At 34.6% G+C, this 26976-nt stretch overlaps 1 protein-coding gene across 1 annotated transcript in view; it reads right to left on the reverse strand.

Annotated features, from left to right (window-relative positions):
• plcb4a (phospholipase C, beta 4a) overlaps window positions 1-26976 on the reverse strand; it is a 62918-nt gene that overhangs the window by 33112 nt on the left and 2830 nt on the right. Inside the window, exons 3-18 of the mRNA XM_081347874.1 lie at window positions 18832-18920; window positions 17442-17522; window positions 14223-14282; window positions 13748-13891; window positions 10854-10933; window positions 10146-10199; window positions 9152-9233; window positions 6869-6969; window positions 5893-5950; window positions 5532-5640; window positions 4705-4915; window positions 3683-3776; window positions 2006-2085; window positions 1807-1891; window positions 1611-1701; window positions 1109-1204 (exon numbers count right to left, since the gene is read on the reverse strand). Coding sequence (XP_081204000.1) covers window positions 1109-1204; window positions 1611-1701; window positions 1807-1891; window positions 2006-2085; window positions 3683-3776; window positions 4705-4915; window positions 5532-5640; window positions 5893-5950; window positions 6869-6969; window positions 9152-9233; window positions 10146-10199; window positions 10854-10933; window positions 13748-13891; window positions 14223-14282; window positions 17442-17522; window positions 18832-18920 — 1515 coding nt within the window. The remainder of the gene's footprint in view (window positions 1-1108; window positions 1205-1610; window positions 1702-1806; window positions 1892-2005; window positions 2086-3682; window positions 3777-4704; window positions 4916-5531; window positions 5641-5892; window positions 5951-6868; window positions 6970-9151; window positions 9234-10145; window positions 10200-10853; window positions 10934-13747; window positions 13892-14222; window positions 14283-17441; window positions 17523-18831; window positions 18921-26976) is intronic.

Raw genomic sequence — 26976 nt, forward strand, 5'->3', positions numbered from 1 at the left:
TATATATTTGCAGTTTTTTTTCCTCAGTATTTTTATATTTTCAGTTGTCATTCTAATTTAAGTTTTGGTAAATTTGTTATGTGCTCTTTGTAATTGTTATTAGTTTTCCTTCTATTTCTATTTAGCATGAATCTATTTCTTTATTTAGTTTAAGCTTTAGTAATTTTATTACTGAAACTTATTTTATTTCAGTTAATTGCAACATTTCTAAAGTTTTTCAAGTTTAAGTTTTTCATCTAATATTCATATTTTATTTCTGCTTTATTTCAATTAACAATCATTATATGTAATCGTTTTAGTTACAGCATGCTAATGAGAGAAAGTGAAAAATAGTCATGAACATCTAAATTAAATGTAGTAGAATATGCAGAAATATAACACCCTTTTACACCTTGTAACTAGAAGCTTTTATAATAGTTTAAAATTGCAAAGCATTGTATATGTAAACAGGGCATTGTGGTTGATTGACAGGGAATTAATTAATTGAAAAACTGAATAGCCTGAATGTAATTTAAGACACTTTGGATAAATGTAGTTATTTGTTATTAGTATGCATCGAAACAGATTATAGACTACCTCTAGTTTAAAAGTATTGCCACCAAGCAAATAATTACAATATATCATCATAAATAATAGCATATGATCTCATTTTATGCCCAGGTACAGACTGAAATGAGAGGATGTGCTTTGCATTTTTATGCAAAATTCACTTTTACATGGTGTTTGAACATAAATGTGTCGGCAGTGTTACACAACCACCCTATAATGGTACAAATCCACCCACACCTTTTTTATATTCCCATAAATCATAAACAGTGTCTCAAAATTCCCTTTTTTTTATACGTCGTGCCCTGTTAGCTTAGCTCGTCCCCTGAGTCACACAAGGCCCCGCCCTCTTCTGAAAAGGGGACGGGGAGCAGCAGCTCATTTGCATTTAAAGATACACACGAGAACCGAGTGTTTTTGCTTTCAGTCATACTATAATAAATGATTTGTGGGGTATTTTGATCTGAAACTTCACAAAGACACACTGTGGAGACACCTGAGACTTATATTTCATCTTGTAAAAAGGGGTCACAATAGGTCCCGTTTAATGGCTCTTCCTCACCGGTGGACGTCTCCTCCTCATTCTCATCTTCAGACATGTTTGTGGAGATGCTGGGCTCTCCGGCCTCCATGTGCTTCCTGAAGTGTTCCAGCTGTTCTGTGGATTTAAAACTATGTTTGACAAAACTCATTAAATACACATCAGTTTTTTTGAAGACCTTGATAATTAAGTTTGTAACTACTTCTTCCCAAACAAAAATACACTGAACAAAATTATAAATGCAACACTTTTGTTTTTGCCCCCATTTTTCATGAGCTGAACTCAAAGATATAATGATCTAATGGTCACACCAGATACTGACTGGTTTTCGGACCCCCCAATACAGTAAAACTGCACATTTTAGACTGGCCTTTTATTGTGGCCAGCCTAAGGCACACCTGTGCAATAATAAGAGACTTTTGCATAGGGGAAAAAAAACACTTTTTTCAAAGGTTAAAGAAAAAGATGCCATATTAATTACACGTAGTAACTATGGTGTTTTGGTAGAAATGAATATCACTACTTTTTTCAACATCAGGTTTTAATCTTCTGTTCTTGATGAGGATTTTTCCTCGGAGTTCATTTGGAGACGGCAGTGGACATCCGGCCTCCATCTGAGAGAGCATGAAAGAAAAAACATTAGCAGGTAACTGTGTTACGAGCTCTGGAATAAACACACACACACACACATACACACAATGAAACACAAACACACTTACTGGGAAATCATCTAACGGCTGTTTAAGGAGAAAATCTCCAAAAATGTCCTCACAGTAGCGGGCCAGTTTATACTGCTGATGTTTCCTGACAGAAAGGTGAAATTACAGTGTGTTTATTGAGCATTTCTTTGTATAGCTTGTGAGATATTTCTGGATTTAACCTGGATAAATCGTTCCGATTAACAAAGCGCATACGTACGTGCAGTGGTTTTCGAAGGACAGAATCACAGGATACTCAGATGTCATGAAGGCCGTCTCTTTAATTCCCTGAATGACGTCCTGCATAATATAACATACTGTAAATGTTTTTCAGTCTAAATATTAGGGCTGTTTTCGACTAAGGATTTTCATAGTCGAATCTGATTCGTTAGATTTTGCCGTAGTCGACTGATAGTCGAACCTTTTTTTTTATTTTTTTTAGATAGCAGCTAGATTTTTTCCATTTCAAACAAAAGAGCTAAAAAACACATATATATCACACATATATCATAACATTTCATAAACATGAGGAGCAATATGAGAGAGAAATTTGGTGATGGTTGTTTAGGTACATTAAACCACGTAAAGCTTTTTCAGGCCCATGAGAACCGCGTGGAGTCAGCTTTTTAACGCACATGAGAACCGTGTGGAGTCAACTCACAGCCGCTCCGCTGCCCTGCTGAAAATGTGAAGCAGAAACGCTTATCAGATACGATCAGATAACGTCCATAATAATTGGACTCTGGGTTCGATTTTTTGACCATTTTCAGTGGTTATGAGGAGCAATATGAGAGGGAAATTTGGTAATCGTTGTTTAGGTACATTAAACAACGTAAAGCTTTTTAACGCACATGAGAACCGTGTGGAGTCAACTCACAGCCGCTCCGCAGCCCTGCTGAAAATGTAAAGCAGAAACGCTTAATATCAGTTAACGTCCATAATAATTGGACTCTGGGTTCAATTTTTTGACCATTTTCAGTGGTTATGAGGAGCAATATGAGAGGGAAATTTGGTAATCGTTGTTTAGGTACATTAAACAACGTAAAGCTTTTTAACGCACATGAGAACCGTGTGGAGTCAACTCACAGCTGCTCCGCAGCCCTGCTGAAAATGTGAAACGCTTAATATCAGATAACGTCCATAATAATTGGACTCTGGGTTCGATTTTTTTTATCATTTTAAGTGGTTATGTGGAGCTACATGAGAGGGGAATTTGGTAATCATTGTTTAGGTACATTAAACCACGTAAAGCTTTTTAACCACATGAGAACCGTGTGGAGTCAACTCACAGCCGCTCCGCAGCCCTGCTGAAAATGTGAAGCAGATTTTTGAATACATTTTTATTTATTTACATTAGTAAGCTACAGGACATCGTCTTTCAAAACATGACCTGCGCGAAAGTGAAAAAATAAAATAAAAATGGTACCCAGCCCTTCTGAAAATGCTAATGCGTCTCTGTCCCCAGCACATTTCAAACCAAACTGACGCCCATGTATTCGACTATGAGGTTCATAGTCGAATCAGACCTCTCCGAATCGAATCGTCGAATCCTCGACTATTAGAAGTCAGCCCTACTAAATATTAACAAACAAAGCATTCATACGGATTGGTATAATTGGACTGGATTTCCTTGAGTATTTACAGCTCCAGAGAAATGGATGATATCACATTTACATTTAGTCATTTAGCAGACGCGTTTGTCCAAAGCGACTTACAAATTAGGACTAAATTAAGCGAGTCATCGTGAAGATATCACATAAGATTGTTCTGGAACATTCACTGAAGAAACAACACAAGACGTGTGTGTGTGTGTGTGTGTGTGTGTGTGTGTGTGTGTGTGTGTGTGTGTGTGTGTGTGTGTGTGTGTGTGTGTGTGTGTGTGTGTGTGTTTGTTCACCTTGAAAAGGACGTCTGTGCACATGGCCTTGCCGTGAGTGATTATGGGTTCCTGATCTTCACCTTTTCCATCCCAGCAGTCCAGCTCAACACACCTGCCAACACAGCAATACACACACCCTCACACACCGGCAACAATATATTCAAAATGACAGACGTTACTTTGCATCAATTATAAGTATGATTTTAAGTATGGCTTTATAACATATGCTGCAAAAATCACATTCTCTATCAGTATTCAGTATATCAATATTGACCTACACATCAACAACCTACAGTAAAATACAAAATTGCAAAGTATTGTTTCATGTTCTGTTGAGAGAATTATTACTAAACATCCACTTTATATTATTTCTTATTTTCACATAGCCATTATTCAAAATGTACTGTCAGTAAAATATCCTTGTTCACTTTCTAATTTTTGTTAGAATTTATATTCTGTCAAATGGTAGGTTGTATAATATTTGATAATACTTTGTAATAACTCTAACTGATAAGGAATTTTTTTTCAAACAATGCTTTACAGAATAATAGATGTATCAATAATGCTTAAAAATATATGAATCAAAGTTGATGTATTTTTTTTGTAAAAAAAAGTGTTGCTTTTTAACAAATGATCTCATAATAATTCAATAATGTTTGTTTTTAAAGAAAGTTGTAAGTGTTACCCATTTAAAAATATCAAAATAAATAAACAAACAAATGATATTGTAAATGCAACATAAACAGACTAACATTTCTACATTAGCATTCTCATTTTTTGTTAGAATCTGTATTTTACCAAAATGGTATTTTCAAATAATATATTATTATGAATCTAAAATATATGAATAAAAGTTGATGAGTGGTATTTTTTGTAATTTAAAAAGCTCTAACAAATGATCTCACAATGATGAAATAATATTTGTCATTGTTTTTACTGTTGATGTTTGTTAATGTTATGTTTTTTAATTAAAGTTAATTGTTACCAGATAAATAAGTCATGAAGTGTTGTTGGAAACGTGAATGATATGCGCTGTATACCTGCATCCGGTCAGCAGCACCTGTCTGTACATCTCCACTGAAGACCTTCCTCCAAACTGTCTGCCGATCAGGTAAGTGTTGTGAGACGAGTTGATGAAGTAATGAGACAGCGGATGATCCATCTCCTGATAAACCTCCAACCGGTCCAGAAACACAGGAGCGTTCTCATCAGAAATCAGATACCGACAGAATCCGTCACATGACATCAGACCTGCACAAACACACACATTCATCCGTGCAGGAACAAATGAGATAATGTTTAAGACAGTCCTTTAATATCTGTAAGTTACTGTACTTCGACACTAGAGGGTGCTGCAAGATTACCAAACTGTATTTACATAATCAGAAATGAACAATAAGAACATGACAGTAATGTTATATTCTTAAACAGCTACTTTTATAATAAAATAAATAAACTTTAAAATAAAAAAAAAGTGTTTGCCTTGAACAGCTGTCAATTATACTTGGTAACACTTTATTTCACAGTGTCCTTGTTACATATGTTACATGTACTTACTATAGTAATAAAAGCAAATTATGCATAATTACATGCAACTAACCCTCAACCAAACCCTAACCCTACATTAAGTACATGTAATTAAATAATATTACTCAGTACTTAAATATATACTTACACTGTAACAATGACACCTTAAAATAAAGTGTAACCTTTTATTTATATAGTATGTATTGACTGTACAATGCCAGCCCTGACCAATCACAATCAAGTATGCAAAAGAGACATATAATACATAGCAATAATATAAGACATGTTGCACAAAAATAGACATTAGTCACATATAGTCTGATATAAACATAACACACACCTTTCATCTTCAGTGTTTCATCAGGTTCATATCGCTCTATGATTTGGAAAGCGCATTTACAGTCAAAGAACGGGAAGAGGATTTCATTCAGACGTGGATCTCTCTGATTCTACACAAGAGGAAAAACCCTGCAGGTTACGTTAACTAGATCAAGGCTCCCAAGAAATGTGTTTTCTCTAATATACACATGCTCAAAGTTAAGCAAAAGGAACAAGCTGCTTCTTTGAAGAAGTGAAGAATAAAGACTTCAAAGAGCAAAAGTTAAAATCATATACGATCTGATGTTTATTGTTCCTTCAGGATGCATAAGCTCTAATGACATGCAGGATATTAAAAGTTAATAAAATAAAACATTGCTTACTTCATTCAAAAAGTGGACTAACCGGTCGACACTTATATAGTCGCTTTTGTCTCCTTTGCTGAAAAGAAAAGCAGCGCATGCAAAACTTCAGAAATGTTTCTATTGTTCCAGTGCATGATTCATCCGTGACGTCACTCCATTCACAGCTCACTCGACTACATGTTTCTCATTCAGTCTAGTTAGATTAATGGTTTAATATTACAGCTCCTCAGGCAATGCCTGTTGAAATATAACAGTGTTTAGTTTAGTGTTGTGCGGCTCGTGGGAAAAGCTCTCGACCCGACATTACAGAAAACTATTGTACGTCACTGAAGAGGTTTTCATCAGGAGTATCTTTCTTAAAACCATTCACAAGCCATTTTACTTACATAATGTGACATATTTACAAAGAAAACAGCAATTTTGCAGGTGTAAGTTATTACATTTCAATAAAATATAAAATAAGATATTTGATATAATGATAAATAATTATTATTTAAGTATTATGTATTACAGGTGTGGTTACAAGTGCATGATGTAAATGTTAATTTTCTTTTTGGAGATGAAAAAAATATGTACAGTATTCATCTATTTTTATTTATTTATTGTCTTTATATTTGGTGGTGGGTATTATTGACACACCAAAAAAAGAAAATGAAAAGAAAGGAAAAGAAAAAAAATAATACTGAAAATTTTAAATCACATAATACTAAGACTTTTCTTAGGAATAAAATCCCATGTGTTAAGAAAAAGAGGGTCAATTTAACTTCATAATGACTATAATAGATATTAATAACATAAAAATCCATATATTACTATTTACAAATCATTTATCAAAATACTAAAAGAAATTTCATTTGTTTAGACGAGCAATAAGCTCACAATACCTCGCATGATTTCACACGTTTTGAATAATAAAGCTTTATATTTGTTGCTCATATTTCATTTAATATACTGTATATTTGAAATAATAAAATAATACAGAGCTCATGCTTACAATTTCCTGAAGAGTTCTTCAATATCAGTTCTGGGACAAATCTTCTGCGTCAGGCTGTAGAACTTGTCAAAGGTGAAGATCTCATGCTCAATCTCATCGTTCTGGTAAAAGACATGAATATGAATCATATGTCCTCCAATCAGAAACAAACCAGCTGGATGGGTTACAATTCATTAGTACCAGATATTATTAACCATAATAGCATACTACTACTCAAACTATTGCTGCATGTATGCATGTTGCCAAAAGGAGAACATGCAGCATAAAGAGGTCATGTGACGACAAATGTAGAATATAATCATTGCATATTGTGAGCTGTGCAGTATGCAGTAAACATTAATATTCAGTTCATCGTCATCATGCTAAAACGGTTTAATAACAGGTTTTTACAAAAACAAAAACTTAGAAAATGATAAACCTCACATTTCAGCCTATAAAACATTTTTAAGAAAGTCAAAATGATAAATTATTATATTTATATTCATGTAAAATATGATTATATATATTAATGTCATAATTGTTTGGAATTTAAGAATGCAATAATTATCTTTTCAATACACCAGCTGAAAAAAAATGCAATTCTACTTTCTGACAGTAGGTGGCGCTTATGAAACAGCAGAAATATAGCGGTTACCCTGGCATCGCTCTTTAGAAATGCATGTGTTTGCAGGTCTGACATAAACACCATAAGGTAAACATTGTCATAATTCATCAACAGTAGATCAATAAGCAATCTATTGCGAACTGAAAGCGCGAGCCAGTAAAAGCCTGTTTTATTATGACCTTAAGGCCTGGTTTCACAGATAGGGTTTAGATTAAGCCAGGATTAGTTTAACTAGGACATTTAAGAAGCTTTTATAAACGTGCCTTAGAAAAATGACTGGTGTGCATCTTGAGTCAAAACAATGCCACTGATATATTTCAAGATCTGTCAGGTTAAGTTGCTTTTAGTTAAAACAGCTCAAACATGCATTTTATGTAACATGTACGGTCTATGTAATTAAAGAAAATTTGAGACTTTTAAAGACTTTTTACGCACCCACAGAAAACCTGTAAAAACAAACTAAAACAACATGTGGCTCACATCAACATCTGTACAATTATATCATTGTTAATATCTCTATCCTGGATCTTCAAAACCAGTCACAAGTCGCACGGGTATATTTGTGGCAATAGCTAACAATACATTGTATGAGTCAAAATTGTCAATTTTCCTTTATGCCAAATATCATTAGGATTTTAAAGTAAAGATCATATTCCATGAAGAAATTTTGTAAATTTCCTACCGTAAATATGTAAAACATTTATTTTTGTGAGTGAATGCAGCACAATTGTAAACATAAATGGACAACTTTAAAGGAACACTCCACCGTTTTTTGAAATAGGGCTTATTCACCTTCTTTCCTACATTTAGATAGGTGGGCAAATGCATTTTTATCTCAGTGCATGCATTGTTTTAGTTTGACAGGGTCGGCGCTAGCTTAGCTTAGCATAATGAATGGAATCCTTTGTTGCCAGCTAGCATGTCCTGAGTAAAAGTGATATCAAAAATATAAAAAACCCCACCTAATTACTTCTTGTGGCCTGCGTATTCACAACAAGTACAAATAGTGATGCAGATTAACACTGGGCGATTTCCTATGCAGATATTGACTTGGGACTATATTAGGGGGAAGCACAGGCGAAGCACTGCTACTTGGGCGCAGTGATATCACGCCCAAGTAGCAGTGCTTCGCCTGTGCTTCCCCCTAATATAGTTCTTAATATATAAGTCAATATCTGCCTAGGAAATCACCTAGTGTTAATCTGCATCACTATTTGTACTTGTTGTGAATACGCTTTTTTTTTTAAATCACTTTTACTCAGGACATGCTAGCTGGCAACAAAGGATTCCATTCATTATGCTAAGCTAAGCTAGCGCCGACCCTGTCAAACTAAAACAATGCATGCACTGAGACAAAAATGCATTTGCCCACCTATCTAAATGTAGGAAAAAAAGTGAATAAGCCCTATTTCCAAAAACGGTGGAGTGTTCCTTTAGAGACGATTTTCTCAATGTTTTCGATTTTTTTGCACCCTCAGATTCCAGATTTTCAATAGTTGTATCTCGACCAAATACTGCCCTATCCTAACAAACCATACACCAATGAAAAGCTTATTTATCCAGCTTTCGTGAGATGTATACATCTCAATTTCAACAAAATGACCCATGTGACTGGTTTTGTGGTCCAGGCTCACATATGTGATGATATCTGAGAGAAAGTAAGAGCTGTTAAAAATTACCTTTCCGCTGGGTAAACCAAGATCCTTCAGTGCCTGGAAAATACCCTTCTCCGTTTTGCCCGAGGCAAATGTTCTAGTGATACTGAAGAAAATCAGAACACGTTCAACACTTATAAAGATAGACTTCACTCTTTTAAATATGTGAATGTCCTTTAATAGATCAAGTGTCTGTATCAGTGTCTCTCAAACACAGCAGGATTGTTTCTCTTTAACAGATATATTGTTTTATTTCAAACTGAAAAAAATTATGTTTGCTTGTGCATCTTTATGTAGTGTATAGTGTATCATCTAAACACACAGAAATATAGAAATGTGCTCACATTTAATTTAGGGTCCAATTCTCACTATTACCTAACCATTAAGTTACAACTTTTAATAATAACTTTATTTTTATATAGCGCCTTTAAAGAAGCTTCTCAAGGCACTTAACATAATAGAACAAGCAAATAAAAATACAATACAGAATTTAAAACTAAAAGATAAAAAAAAAAAAAAAAAAACAGATTAGATTATAAAAGTCAGGGCAAGCAAGGAAAAGCCAAACAAAAAAAAAAGAGTTTTTAAATAAGATTGAAAAAATTTAGATTAATCTAAACAACTTTGCCTCAATAAACTCCTAATCACTGCTTACTAATAGTAAGGTAGTTGTTAAGTTTAGGATTAAGGAATGTAGTGTGTTGTCATGCAGAATAAGGCATTAATATGTGCTTTATTAATACAGTACTAATAAACAGCCAATATCCCAGTAATATGGATGCTAATAGGCAACTAGTTAATAGTGAGAATTGGACCCTAAACTAAAGTGTTACCAGAAGTGTGATATTTTGTTATCAAATTCAACGTTCTGACATTTTTAAGTGGAACTGAAATCTATTATTCACTGTATGAACAATAATCACTGTAATATATACAGAGATGTGATCTCTTAATGTGAAGCAGTCATTACCAAAAGCATGTAAAAACCTCGTCACATTAATGAGAATGCTGGAAGTACCTCCTGACGGGGATTTTTCCATTCACGTTGGTCAAAAATGACAACCGCATCCAACTGCAGAAAATAAATCAGAACACAAAGGACAAACAAGAACAAATCTGCATTATAAAAATCGGTAACACTTTATTTTACAGTGTCATTGTTACATATGTTACATGTAGTTACTAATAACTATAAATTATAAGCATAATTACATGCAGCTAAACCAAACCCTAATCCTAACCCTACAGTAAGTACATGTAGTCACTCAATATTACTCAGTACTTAAAAATAAAGTGTAACCTCAAAATCTTCTAGGTTGTCATAAACAGATCATTCAGATACAACAGTAGCCGCACCTCAAAAACAAAAAAGAAAAAGCCGTAAATAACATGTATTTTCCTCTGGAATTAATAAATGCTTCATATTTCTGATTCGAACCCATCTTTAACGTCTTGCCTCATAGACTTTGACTTCAAGAGCATTACTCTTGTGCTTGTTTATACAAACTTAGAAAATGATGTATCAGTGGTATTTTTCAGCACACTGATATCAACCAAGAATATACTTTAAATAAGTTTCTCTCTTTAAATAATGTTTTCTGGGTAATTAGCTTATATAAGTAATTAGACTGAAATCCGGCTTCTGGCTGAATCATTTCCTTGAATACTTCATGCAATCTTTAAAATGACTTGACAGTGCATTAGCCGGCTGAAACTGCTAACTCACTGTTTTCTCAGGCAGGTCATCGGACACACGTTATTCGCTCGAGAGTTCTGAATCAGTGACCGCAAGCCGTCTGTCCATTTCTGCAAACATGCACAAGCAAATAAGGGTAAAACTTAAAATGTCACTGAGTTTCCAGTCTATTCATGACCAAAATGATTGAGAAACAAAAAAATATGAAACTAAAACAAATGCACAGTTCTACTGAGCTAACATGACGAACGATTTTTCGATTCTCAGAAAGACACTTCAGATGTATTGCTCAAACAGTAGAGCATGACACTATGGCTTCGATTCCCAAGGAAAGCAAAAACTGATCATGATTGATGACTGATGATTTCAAACCTATATTTTTCCTTCATTCAGTGAAATGCATTATATTTCCATTTATGCATTTACAACTTGCATTGCTAAGTATATATTTTATCAGTTCATGCATTTCCTGGGAATCAAACCCATGACCCCGGAGTTGCATATTCTTAAGTGTCATCATGCTTTTATGATGCTTTTTTGTTTAGTTTCCATGCTTTTAGAGCTTGTCAGAGCCTGCATACTGCTTTGATTGCATTGGAAACAGATAACAGAATGATAATAGGGTAAATGAGTAAGTAATGGAAGAATGTTGATTTCTGGGTAAACTAACCCTTTAATAATGCACTGGGGAAAACTCATAAAATGATTGAGCCTGAAAGGTTGCATGAATGAATGAATGAATGAATGGAAGATGTGCTGTTTTGTAAACATGTTTTTCTCTCTTAGCGTTTTATGAGTGCGCTATTTTTACACCAGATTCCAGGACATAAAGGATGTCACTTCTAATGCTCTCCTAATGCTAACACTCTTGCTTCCTGGAAATCTAATAATGAATCAAGCACATGTTTCAGACAAAACACGAAGCCGAGACCAGAGTCCCAAAACAGCAGATGCTTGCTAGTTCAACACAAGTGCACACGTCCCAGGGGTCATGAGCAGACCCTCGAGAGGAGCCGATGTAAGTGGTGACGGCGGTGACAGGCAGACGTCAGGAAATGGAATTAGATGTGAGTTTGATGACCTTCCTTCAGCTGAAATCCTTCAGGGACAGGCAGAATCATCAGATGGTCAGATTTTCTATATATCATTTAACAGATTTTAGAAATATAATGTAAAACATTAAAGGAGTGGTATAATGCCCTTTTCACAAGATGTAAAATAAGTCTCTGATGTCCCCAGAGTGTGTGTGTGAAGTTTTAGCTCAAAATACCCCACAGATATTTTTATATAGCATGTTAAAATTGTCACTTTTTGAGGGTGAGCAAAAACGCACCGTTTGTGTCTGTCCCTTTAAATGCAAATGAGCTGCTGCTCCCGGCTGCTCCCAGGGGGCGGAGCTTCAACAGCTTGCACTCACACAGACATGCACTGAAAATTTCAAAAACGTTTAGCCTTTTATGTTCAAAACGGAGTCAGACAATGATGGAGAGACTCAAGAAGAAGTGACAATTGTAGAGCAACAGGACGTTTCTGAATGGTTAGTTGATGAATTTATGTATGTGTAGTTATCTTCTAGTCTCTGATGTCTACGATCGAGAAGCCTACGATCAGTCAACGAGTGACGTCTCGTGGTTCAATCACAGAGAGCCACAAGATCACTTTCCAGAACATTCTCATTCATGGTTCCATGCTGGTGGAATGCTCTTCCCACCCTCACCCGGAGTGCAGAATCCCTGACAACATTCAAAAGACAGCTGAAAACTCGTCTCTTCCGTGAGCACTTAACCTCATATAAAGCTTTCCTTTTCCTTTAATCCTCCCTTATCGGGCTTATGCTACTCTGAGAAATGCCTAAACTTCATATTTTGAGCACTTCTTGCGTTGTTTTTGCCTCTTCACGATGACTCACTTAATTTAGTCCTAATTTGTAAATCGCTTTGGACAGAAGCGTCTGCTAAATCACTAAATGTTAATGTAGTCATTGATTAGCATACTGTATTCTGTCATGATAATCTATAAATTGCGTTCCTGGGGGCGGGGTTTATGTAAATTATAGGGTTAGTGATGTCATTAACCTGGGAGGAATATATATGTGTGTGTGTGTGTGTGTGTGTAAGGCTGTTAGACGGTTAATTAATATTTCATATATGTGTGTAAGACTGTTAGCAATTGGTTTGCAACAATGTTGTATTTTAAGTCGCTTTACATAAAAGTGTCAGTTAAACGAGTAAATGTAAATTCAAATTATCATAGTTCATGCTTGATTTGTTAATATTTATAATAAAAATGGTTCACATTATTTTGATTTCTGATGGTGTTGATGGCGTTTTTACTAATAATTTCTAAATATGTAAAAACAAATTATCTATGTAGTTTTTATGATTTCTTTAGTTTTAGTTATTTTAGTACATCAAGTACTAAAGTACTAAATGAGAGATGTTGCCTTAAAAAACTAGCAGAAATAAAATAAGCCCTTCATTTTAAGGTGACATAAGTACACTGTACTTACTCAAATGAGTGTACTTACTATAGAGCTACGGTTAAGGGTTGTGGGTAACACTTTATTTCACAGTGTCCTTGTTACATATGTTACATGTACTTACCATTGTAATAACAGTAAATTATGCATAATTACGTGCAACTAACCCTCAACTTAACCCTAATCCTACCCTAACCCTATAGTAAGAACATGTAATTAATTAATATTACTCAGTACTTAAATATATAATTACACTGTGACAATGACATCTTAAAATAAAATGTAACCGGGGTTGGTTAAGGGTTAGTTACTTGTAAGTATGCATTTCCCGTTATTACTATAGTAAGTACATGTAGTAACGTGTAACTACATCACCTTAAAATAAAAGTGTTACCTGTAGTTTTGTAACCTATAATAACCCTGGCTTGCTCACAGCGAGCGTTACCTTGGCAGCGTTGACGTTTTGCGTGACCATGTACATGAAGCTCAGGTTAACCAGGTCTGTGCTGCTGCATATGCAGATGATTCGGCCCTCCAGGTTAGTTTCGCACTTTCCCGCGGCCTCCAACGCTGAGAGAATCTTTGGGTCCTGCGGAGAGTTTGGGAGACGAGAGCATGAAACAGAGCACAACACAGCAGTCCATCATCATCATAACCACTCAAACCACAACCTCATCAAAATGCACATTTATAATGTTCATTAAAGAGCTTTCAGTTTTGCTGAAAATTGTATTTATTTAAGAACACCTGCGTGATGAATGAAATGAGGTATTTAATGGGGAAAAAAACAGAGTAGCACTTAATTTTATTAATGCCAAAGAGCTGTTATTAAAATATTTTTTCTTTAGAAAAACATGCATTGATGAATCATTCACAATAAAATGAAGAATAGGGTTTCATGTTGAATTTATTGGTTTTACCTTTGGTACACTGATATCACGTATACTGTTGATCAGGGAAAACTCTAATACTTGACCCTCCTATGTGAAAAAGACATGAAACAAATCACAATTATGATAAGGCATGCCTTTTTTTTTTGCAGTACAGATGAAGAGTTTTCAATGTTTTAGACGTATGAGCCTAAAGATGAATGAATAAAAAATAAATAAATAAAAAACTGTGGTGAAAATCACGTTTTTAATGTTGTTTATATGTCTATGTGGTGTTTTTAATATGCTTTAAGACAAACCATGTGCAGATTCATAAGTCAACACTATTGCTGAGTATTTGCTCCTTAAAACTGCAGTGAACCAAAGCATGGAGGTTAGGCCGGTTTCCACCTGGTACTAAGATACGTTTTGGTCGATCGGATCACAAGTGGATGACTCTAAATACAGGTGTAAACGGGGTCTAAAATGTTCAGAGCTTGTCCACTTCCAAACACTTCCAGAAGTCGAAAGCACTTTTGCAGAGTAAACGCTCATGTGTTCAAACAGCCACAAAAGACCATCTACTCTCCGTCAACTGACTTAATGCATGAACATTATGGGAAGCACTCTAGCCAGACGGGATTTAAACTTTGTCAGCTGAAGGCCCAAGTTTGGTTTGAAGAGGAAGAACATAAAGCTCAATGTTCTTTCACCATTCCTGATTTCTAACACACACTCACAGCGTTCGGCTGGTCTTGCGGCTTCAGAGCAGAAACGAAAGTATGTTTTTCCATCTCATGTAAATTGTGCAAGCTTATTTTGTCCTTATCTTGTCCTATTTGTCCAGATCTAAAGAAGCCCATACATTTACCCACCCATTGACCCTCCCCTCGAAGAAATCAGAATAGAAGTGGTTGAAAGTGGACAAAAGAGACGGATTAAAACACTCTTAGGTCAGTCCGTTGGCGATTGCCTTTGGGGTGGAGGGGGGCTGTTAATGTCTTGGAGTGGGTTCCCCTCGGTCCGTTCGCGAGCGTTTTTGCCTATTAAACCGGCTGTGTCGTCGCCGACACATACCAACAAGCTGTATTTATTTTACCGTAACTCTTCAACCGTTTGCACTATCAAAACCATTCAAATTGCCACAGGGTTAGTTTACCCAAAAATACAAAATTCTGTCATTAACTACTCACCCAGCAAGCAATTTTGCGTTTAAAAGACGTCTAATAGCCGTAATTAAAAATTGAATTGAAGTCCACAGACCATAGCCTAAGAATAGGCTAGACTAGTCATCAATTAGATAACTGGCATAAAATTAGATAATGAGAGAAGAAATGAAACCAAACACCTTGTAATCAATGTTTACTTCGCTTACATGAAGTTATTTTAGCAAAAACGACATGTAACCAAATTCAAGGTTATTTTGGCGAGAAGTGTGTTACACATAGCCGGACTATATCGGGTCTATAGTTAACATAGATGGTGAAATGACGTCTATTGCTTGCTGGGAACCCTCATGTCGTTCCAAACCCGTAAGACCTTCGTTCAGAGCACAAATTGAGATATTTTTGATGAAATCTGAGAGCTTATATGGATTACTTGAACACACAAGTCACTACACAACAAATAACGGCACGCTTGTTCATTTGCATTGAAGCAATAGAGAAGATTAAAAAGCGCTTGGTTAACAGAAAAGACAACATCCTACATGTTCTTTGTACAGTATTGATCTGTCCACCTAAAACACATTTTTGGTGAAAAGGATGAGGATGAAGATGAAGGGAGGAAATGCTGGATGACAGGATTTAGTTTGAATAAGAAATGAATGTATGATAGGGCTGGGTAAAAAATATCGATTTCTCGATTTTAATCGATTCTCATTTTTACGAACCGATGTCGATTCTTAAATCCCAAGAATCGATTATCGATTGTCATCCTGTTTTCAGTTGATGAATGAATGTAACATTGTAGGGCACATCCCATCCAATAAATCGCAATAATCTTTGTGCTTTGTTACTATTGATATGAAACAAAGTCTCAGATTTCAAATTACGTCCATTTTCTAACGAAATTCAAAAACATAAATACCGTTTTGGCGCTGTGGCGTGAGATCTCTCTGGCTCAGCTCTAGAGAAGCAGCAGCACATGATCTTCTCTTCCGCATTAATAACACCAGTTACCGCGCAAAATAAACATGAATGAGCATCTGAAAGTATGTTAAAAGGTAGAGTACAATTTATCGAAATCCGTATCATGTGACATGGAATCGCTCAACTGTGTTTCAACCGTGGAAAGATGTCAGAAAAACAGCTTGTAAACAATGTCATGTAACGTCACATTTACCTCAGAAAAACCAGTGACCATAAACTCGTCAGGCAGCTAGAAAAATGAACTCTAGAGAGGAGCATTTTGCTAAATATATGCATCATATTACATATTCATTATAATTTTTAATGTTCTTCAATTTTTTATGCATGTTTGAATAAATCTGGCAGGTTTTTATGACAGCCATCATTTAAATGTTTATGTTTCACATAACTTTATTATTATAAAAATAAATAAAAGTGTAATTTAAGTGTTTGTATACAAATCAGTTCATTTTTACCAAATCAGTTCACAGCTACAACTGACTCCCATAGTTTACAGCATTAGTTAAGAGATTTGTTTTTCTTGAGGAAATTTGCCATGTATTGTACCTGATATCCAAAATAATCAATATTGAATCAAATCTGAATCGAAATCGAATCGAATTGCAAGCTTGTGAATCGAAATCGAATCGAATCGAATTGTGAATATTGTATCAATACCGAGCCCTAATATATAGGCTATATATTTGGCTAGTAGAAGTTCTGAATGGCCGGTAACTTAAAAAATGTAGTAGCCAAATTGGCCGGTGGGTAAAAAAGTTAATTTCAAATCCTAGTTATAATGAAAGCCACTATAATTTGTTTTATACTTATATTTTTTATTCCTGTTCTGTTCTGAATACTGTTAAATTTAAAGTATTTGTTGTGAAGTGAGGTGAACTAAAATACATGTTTATAAACGTATTTTACATGATTTCTGAATGTACAGTAATAGTAAAATGTGACTTATCCATGTGTTTTTTTCTCTCTCAACATTGTAATTTTGACCCAGTGTGACTTATTTTCCAGAAAATATGATGCTTTCACATAACCAGTGAAGATCATTACTATACTTTTAAAGTACAGCACATGAATTGGAAACGACTAGAAACTAGAATGCATTACATTCTCACACAGGTTGTACCTTTCCTTCACTTTTCCATGTCAGGAAGAATCCAAAAGCATCCGCTTTGAAAAAACAGTTTGATTCGAAGACAAACGGATCCTGCAAAACAGAAATTAAGCAGAGGCATAAACACTGTTCTGGGTCAGCTGAGATTGAGCTTCATTTGAACACGTTTGCTATCATTTTACTACTTTAATAGACCCTGATGCGCATGTGACTGTAATATTTATAGCACTTTATAATCTTGTTTTATAAATGTATAAACAAGCTCATCATATTAAGGATCACTGAAAGAGCTGCTATTAGAAACTCCACTTTAGAAAGAAACTCCTTGTTGCATCTTGGGAAGAAATAAACATAGAAAAATAAACCACCTTCATAATGTCAACATAATAAATTTCAGTATTCAAGAGATAATGGCAAAGATATTATGATAACAAACAAATAAAGCTGAATTTCATCTCATTTCAATAGAGAGGGAGACCTCCAAGTGCTCTGAAAGCCTCATGGGAAATCTGTACGCTGGTTTAACAGCTCAGATCCCGTCTCTGACACATCGTTCATGAGAATACATCCTTTCAGAAAACTTTTATTCCAAGATAAACTTCTCCAGCCAGAGCGAATGTTCCCAGGGGACGAGTGTCTTTGAGAACACAGATGTTCACAATATCCTCTGCGATTAAAGTCACCATGAGCATCTTCTTAGCGAATGAATGATGACATTACTTCAAACATAACATAAAACATGGTATATTTAGAGCAGCTACGCTATTCTGTTTTCTTTAGTATCTTGAATGAATCTGGGTACCAGAAAAATGTGGAAATTAATAAAGCACATTTTCCCTAACCAATTCTCTTTAATGAAATGCTTCGAGGAGATTTAAAATTGTAGTTTTAGACTAACTTTTTAGTGCATTAAAACAATGCAATATAATGAACCTTTTATTCCAATCAGCAAAACAATAAGGCAGTGCAACACAGGGTTATTTTAGTTACACTAAAAATAAAACCATAAGAAACATTTCCGTTACTTGAAATAAATGACACACACTGCTCTCAATCATTATAGTCCCTAATGGTCTAAAAATGAGAAAAAAAATATTTTTTTATTTTTACCATTTTAAAGGAAATTATATATTATGCATATATTTATATATCTCATATAATATATATATATATATATATATATATATATATATATATATATATATATATATATATATATATATATATATATCATGCATTTATATATATATATATATATATCACACACATATAAATGCATGATTATATATTCTTGGATTTAGTACCTTCCTCTTCTAAAACTATATTTCCATGATTTAACACATATCAATAAACACGTTTTTCAGCAAACAACAAAGACAATGAATCTGAGAAATATTCATACCTCATCAAATCTGTCAAAATATGCCCCTTCCTGCATGAAATGAGGAATGGACCTTTGCCAGTTGAACTTGTACGGTTTCGCCATTTGACCTTCAGGATGGAGAATAAGACAACAGCGTTCAGTGCTGGAGAATGAGGAGAGGAGATCCCTGTCCTGTATAAACCAGCCCGACTACATCTCAGAAGACCAGCCCAAAAGTTATCGGACCAACAGAGCATGTGCATTTATTATTATTAGCATTATTATTTTCAGAAACTTCAGAATCAAGTCAAGTCAAGTCAAGTATATTTGTATAGTGCTTTTCACAATACAGATTGTATCAAAGCAGCTTCACAGTATTAAATTAAAATAACACAACAAGGTTTGTTTCTAGTGGAAAAAACGTCCACGTTTGGTAAGTCTGATCAATATACCCAGGGGGCAAAGGAGGTTTAGCAGACATGGGCTGCTGTAAAAGGTTGTCATATAAAAATGAAATCTTTGATGTCTGAGGATCACAACCTGGGTGGCCAACCCGGTCAACAAGCTGCTGGAAACTTGTAATTAGGGTCAAAACAATGTTACCTCAAATTTGGCTTTAACTCCCAGAATCACCCAAACATGCTAAAACGGTTTAATTATATTCATGAATCGTGAACCATATCTCCCTGATACTTTATGCTAGAAACAAACTGAGCACACCTTTAGAAAGAGTGGAAGATAAGCTTTCATCTGATGCCTTGATTGTACATGTAATTAGAATGTAAGAGTTAACAATGCCTCTTAATTCATAGGTAGGCAAAAAAAAAAAGAAAAAAATATTGAACATTCCATTTGTAATCGGTAGCATTCTTTTCCCTTTGTTAGTGTTACAATAAACAAATTACCATGTAAAGTTAACTTTTACTGGATGAAATCATATTTTGATTTTTTTTTTTACTAACCAGACAGTCCTCATGGCCCATAACACATTTAGAGGGAATTCAATTTCAAGCCTATAATAGCCTGTCAATTCAAACAAGATCCAAGAAAGAAGTTTACCATTAACTGGTGTTAATTGTATACTGCTCTGTTTCTGTATGTACAGTATATCGTTTGCATATTTATGCAATATCAATTATTTGTATTGCAATGTCTATTTCTAATATTCTTTCACAAGTGGGATAGCTTTATTTATTCTATTGAAATAAAAAAAGGGATTTGAGGATTTTGGGTTAGGCTGGTTAGTGTTCAATCCTGGTGTTTGGAGTGTGAGACAAAGGTACTGACAACTAAATGCTGAAAGACTAAAACACACAGGAGTCATGTGTGGAGTAGGTTTAAAAGTATTTACTGATTAAAACTGTTACATTAAGTAGCAATGTGTACCCCCCAAAAAAAAACAACAAAAAAAAACGAAACAGACCAACAGATTACAATTCAGGGTGATAACTAATTTCTGTAATAATGTTTATACAATTTGTTTAGCTGTTTCGGAATCACCGCTGCTGTCGCTGCTCTCTAGTGTTTCAGCATGCTGTGTCCTGCTACATTTGGTTGCCAACCCCTAGCAACGGCATCCTATGTAGCATGGAGCAGTTCTTCTGACAACCTTTAACCAGAGATGGGCACAAATACATCAAAAAGTATATAATTAAAATACAAGTAATTTGTAATTTGAAAATACAAAAATATATTTTTTACAGTCTTCTGTAGTGTAAATGTGGCGTTAGGTACATGTAAGAGTCTAGAATATTGCAGTATTATTGTTTAGTGCAGAAGATGCGCTTTTAACGTACATGTTGCCACATACTGTCATAATAAAATATAATTATGCATATAACACTATATTTGTATTATTTACACAAAAACTAGTTAACGCTGCTGTGAGGGTGTTTCTAATAGCGCGGCTGTGACAAAGTTGACAACTTTCTCTCTTCCGACTGCCATTATCTATTTTTTTACTCTTTTTGAAAGTTGTGAAAACACTGTTGTGGCCTTTTTCTTTTGCTATTTGAGCAAATTGGAACACAAAAATATATATTTAATGTAGTCTTTCATTCACTGCTATAGAAGTTAACCCAACTATGATGCCTTACACTTCTGAGAAACCCAGAAATGTGAACAGGGTCAATAGGATGTGTCACATCACGTGATTTACTTGCCAAAAACTGTGATAGGCAATTTGGTAGTCCTATTTGTATTTTATGTCTATGGTCCTAGGGATAGTTCACCCAAAAAGGAAAATTAGCCCATGATTTATTCACCCTGACGTCATCCTAGGTGTATATTACTTTCTTCTTTCAGAAGAATACAATCAGAGTTATATTAAAAAGTGTCGTGGCTCTTCCAAGCTTTATAATGACAGTCAATGGGTATATTTTTCATCAAAGTGCATCTATCCATCATAAAAGTGCATCTGTCCATCATAAAAGCGTATCTGTCCATCATAAAAGTGCATCTATCCATCATAAAAGTGCATCTATCCATCATAAAAGTGCATCTATCCATCATAAAAGTGCATCTGTCCATCATAATATATGGATAGATGTACTTTTATGATGGACAGATATGCTTTTCTGATTGACACATGCACTTTTATGATGGATAGATGCACTTTTATGATGGATAGACACACTTTTCTGATTGACACATGCACTTTTATGATGGATAGATGCACTTTTATGATGGACAGATGCACTTTTATGATGGACAGATGCACTTTTATGATGGACAGATGCACTTTTATGATGGGCAGATGCACTTTTATGATGGATAGATGCACTTTTATGATGGATAGATGCACTTTTATGATGTCAGATGCACTTTTATGATGGACAGATGCACTTTTCTGATTGACACATGCACTTTTATGATGGATAGATGCACTTTTATGATGGATAGACGCACTTTTCTGATTGACACATGCACTTTTATGATGGATAGATGCACTTTTATGATGGATAGATGCACTTTTATAATGGATAGATGTACTTTTATGATTGACACATGCACTTTTATGATGGATAGATGCACTTTTATGACATGCACTTTTATGATGGATAGATGCACTTTTATGATTGATACATGCACTTTTATGATGGATAGATGCACTTTTATGATGGATAGATGCACTTTTATGATGGATACACTGTAAAAAATAATTCTGTGGCTTAGTAAATATTACAGAAATTTTTAACTTTATTAACTTAATAAAATCTCTGTATATCGTTTACTTGATTGTTTGAGTTAAACATACCAAAATAATTGAGTAAAAATCCAACAGTTAATTTTATCTAAAATTTACAGATATATTTAAGTTTTTTTCAATAAAATAATTTAGTATTTGACTAACCAATTATTTCTTTATAATATACTTAATATATATGTGAAATTTCTATCAAAATATTTGAGAATGTTTAATTAAACTGATCTGTTTCAAGAAACAAAAAAATTACTTAATTCAAATCAATATTATTAATATATTTAACACTCTCTTAAAATTGAGTAAGTTTACTCAATTAAAACAATGCCCCCCCCCCCTCCCCCTCCCCCCTCCCCCACCCTCTGACGTGACGAAAACTCGACGGTTGGAGTGAGCGTGGCTGTTTGAACTCTCCAGTCTCCAGAACAACAGCTCTCTTCTCAGCGTCGCAGATTTGGTGCATTTTCACTGTGAAATTCAGGTTGGTGTATGTTTTATTTTATCTATAAAATCATTACTGTGCTTTAAATCATATTTAATGCAAAACAACATACAGAGGCGTAATTCGACACCTAAACGAGACGAGAGCCGCGTTTGTCTTTTTGCGTGATTGAAACGCTTTGCATAAACACATGACTTTCATAATGATAATGAATATAATTATTATCATTTGGATGATAAAATGTCCTCAGAACTATCACTTTTTGTTTATTGGCAGGTTATGTCAGTCGCTCGCAGTATATTTCGGCTGTGCCTCAGACAGTGACTGAGTGAAACGCAGGACGGCGGTATGAAGTTCAAAGTTCACCCGCAGACACAGTTGCCAACTCTCGCGAGACAAATGAGCAACTGGAGCTTCAAAAACAAGCCCAAAATAAGCCCAATATTATTAGATATACTAATATATATATATCTAATATAGTATATTATAGTATACATTCTTATACAAGTAAGTAGGCTATAGTATACATTCTTATACATTCTTGTATAAGTAATTCATAGGCTTACAATATCACACACACACACACATATATATATATATATATATATATATATATATATATATATATATATATATACACACATTCTTAATAGAATATTATTAGATAATTTAGTTTCAGCATTATCATTTATTTATTTCCAATATATCCGTTTTACAGTCACTTTACTCTGATCACCAACCACTTGACCTATTCACTTGTTTATCCTTTTCCCAGTCTTTGTTGTGTTTTTTTGCCATACTTGGACCACTTCGTTGGAGGCATTGTTTGTAGAAATTGAAATATGTGTATTTACATCATAGCTTGGATTACAGCGTCGCGCACGCCTGCACGTTGAAAGGGATTTTTCTACAATTAGGGGGATAAGGGGGCGGATTCGGCGGAATGTTTTGACGAATTAGGCTACACCACAGCACTTATGATTGCACTGATTGGTTATAGCTGTGAGCAGACAGTGTCAATCAATGTATTGGAGATTGAGAAAACGGCAACCGTGATGTAAAGAAAATGAATTATCAGATTTTCCTAACAAGCAACCATATTTTTTTAATAAGCCCAAAAAAACGCAACCCGCAACCCGTGCTGTTTTAACGCGACTTACTAAAAAAAAAAGCCCAAAGTCGCGTATTATAAGCGGACTTGGCAACTATGCCCGCAGAGCGCGAGTCTGTCTCCGGCACGAGGACCAGCGCAGATTCGGTGGATATTGGATAATAGAGTGGTTGATTACAATTGAATTAGGCTACCTGAATGTTTAAATATTTCATTTTTACTTGTTAAATAAGTTTAAATGCAGGCAATATTGTATACATGAAAAAACAGTCTAAAATGTGCTGTATTGCTGTACTCACTGAAAATAAAGGCCAATGTAATGTATACTGGTGGTTGTCTGGAGTACTATTTTACAAAGGTTTAGAGATAATAAAAAAGTTCATATTACTCATTAATAAATTAAATGTTAATTAAATGTTTTTTTAATGTTTAAATGTTAAATTATTTCTACTCAATTTTATTTGTTAATGTACCAGATGCAGTTACTCAGATTTACTTAATTTTTTTACTTGCATTTACTCAATTCATACAGTATATTTCATTGATTTCACAGCTTTAAAATTTACTCAATTTTTTTGAGTGTAAAAATGTTTCACCAATAAAATTGAGTAAATAATAGTTAAACTTTTTACAGTGTAGATGTACTTTTATGATGGATAGATATGCTTTTATGATGGATAGATGTACTTTTATGATGGATAGATATGCTTTTATGATGGATAGATGTACTTTTATGATGGATAGATATGCTTTTATGATGGACAGATGCACTTTTATGATGGACAGATGCACTTTTATGATGGATAGATGCACTTTTATGATGGACAGATGCACTTTTATGATGGACAGATGCACTTTTATGATGGATAGATGCACTTTTATGATGGATAGATGCACTTTTATGATGGACAGATACGCTTTTATGATGGACAGATGCACTTTTATGATGGATAGATGCACTTTTATGATGGATAGATGCACTTTTATGATGGACAGATACACTTTTATGATGGACAGATGCACTTTTATGATGGATAGATGCACTTTTATGATGGATAGATGCACTTTTATGATGGACAGATACGCTTTTATGATGGACAGATGCACTTTTATGATGGATAGATGCACTTTGATGAAAAATATACCCATTGACTGTCATTATAAAGCTTGGAAGAGCCACGACACTTTTTAATATAACTCTGATTGTATTCTTCTGAAAGAAGAAAGTAATATACACCTAGGATGACGTCAGGGTGAATAAATCATGGGCTAATTTTCCTTTTTGGGTGAACTATCCCTAGGACCATAGACATAAAATACAAATAGGACTACCAAATTGCCTATCACAGTTTTTGGCAAGTAAATCACGTGATGTGACACATCCTATTGACCCTGTTCACATTTCTGGGTTTCTCAGAAGTGTAAGGCATCATAGTTGGGTTAACTTCTATAGCAGTGAATGAAAGACTACATTAAATATATATTTTTGTGTTCCAATTTGCTCAAATAGCAAAAGAAAAAGGCCACAACAGTGTTTTCACAACTTTCAAAAAGAGTAAAAAAATAGATAATGGCAGTCGGAAGAGAGAAAGTTGTCAACTTTGTCACAGCCGCGCTATTAGAAACACCCTCACAGCAGCGTTAACTAGTTTTTGTGTAAATAATACAAATATAGTGTTATATGCATAATTATATTTTATTATGACAGTATGTGGCAACATGTACGTTAAAAGCGCATCTTCTGCACTAAACAATAATACTGCAATATTCTAGACTCTTACATGTACCTAACGCCACATTTACACTACAGAAGACTGTAAAAAATATATTTTTGTATTTTCAAATTACAAATTACTTGTATTTTAATTATATACTTTTTGATGTATTTGTGCCCATCTCTGGTTAAAGGTTGTCAGAAGAACTGCTCCATGCTACATAGGATGCCGTTGCTAGGGGTTGGCAACCAAATGTAGCAGGACACAGCATGCTGAAACACTAGAGAGCAGCGACAGCAGCGGTGATTCCGAAACAGCTAAACAAATTGTATAAACATTATTACAGAAATTAGTTATCACCCTGAATTGTAATCTGTTTGTCTGTTTCGTTTTTTTTTTTTTTTTTTTTTGGGGGGTACACATTGCTACTTAATGTAACAGTTTTAATCAGTAAATACTTTTAAACCTACTCCACACATGACTCCTGTGTGTTTTAGTCTTTCAGCATTTAGTTGTCAGTACCTTTGTCTCACACTCCAAACACCAGGATTGAACACTAACCAGCCTAACCCAAAATCCTCAAATCCCTTTTTTTATTTCAATAGAATAAATAAAGCTATCCCACTTGTGAAAGAATATTAGAAATAGACATTGCAATACAAATAATTGATATTGCATAAATATGCAAACGATATACTGTACATACAGAAACAGAGCAGTATACAATTAACACCAGTTAATGGTAAACTTCTTTCTTGGATCTTGTTTGAATTGACAGGCTATTATAGGCTTGAAATTGAATTCCCTCTAAATGTGTTATGGGCCATGAGGACTGTCTGGTTAGTAAAAAAAAATCAAAATATGATTTCATCCAGTAAAAGTTAACTTTACATGGTAATTTGTTTATTGTAACACTAACAAAGGAAAAAGAATGCTACCGATTACAAATGGAATGTTCAATATTTTTTTCTTTTTTTTTTGCCTACCTATGAATTAAGAGGCATTGTTAACTCTTACATTCTAATTACATGTACAATCAAGGCATCAGATGAAAGCTTATCTTCCACTCTTTCTAAAGGTGTGCTCAGTTTGTTTCTAGCATAAGGTATCAGGGAGATATGGCTCACGATTCATGAATATAATTAAACCGTTTTAGCATGTTTGGGTGATTCTGGGAGTTAAAGCCGAATTTGAGGTAACATTGTTTTGACCCTAATTACAAGTTTCCAGCAGCTTGTTGACCGGGTTGGCCACCCAGGTTGTGATCCTCAGACATCATAGATTTCATTTTTATATGACAACCTTTTACAGCAGCCCATGTCTGATTTCCTAAAAAACAGGTGTTTTGCCCCCTGGGTAATAGTATTATTGATTGATTAAATTAAATTAAATATCCCCAACTGAGCAAGCCAAAGGCAACAGTGGCAAGGAACCGAAAAACTCCATCAGGTGACCTTATGGAGAAAAAAAAAACCTTGGGAGAACCCAGGCTCAGTCGGGGGCCAGTTCTCCTCTGGTGTTTATAAACTAGAGGTCGGATTTAACTGTAAGATTAAAAATATTACATGAATGCCTGGCTGAAGAGATGCGTCTTTAATCTAGTTTTAAACTGGGAGAGCGAGTCTGAGCAACGAACAGTATCAGGAAGAAAATTCCAGAGTTTTGGAGCTAAATGTGAAAATGCTCTCCCTCCTTTGGTGGTTCTGGATATCCT

The sequence above is a fragment of the Scardinius erythrophthalmus genome (assembly GCF_964197995.2).
Source record: "Scardinius erythrophthalmus genome assembly, chromosome: 19".
Taxonomy (NCBI): Eukaryota; Metazoa; Chordata; class Actinopteri; order Cypriniformes; family Leuciscidae; genus Scardinius; species Scardinius erythrophthalmus.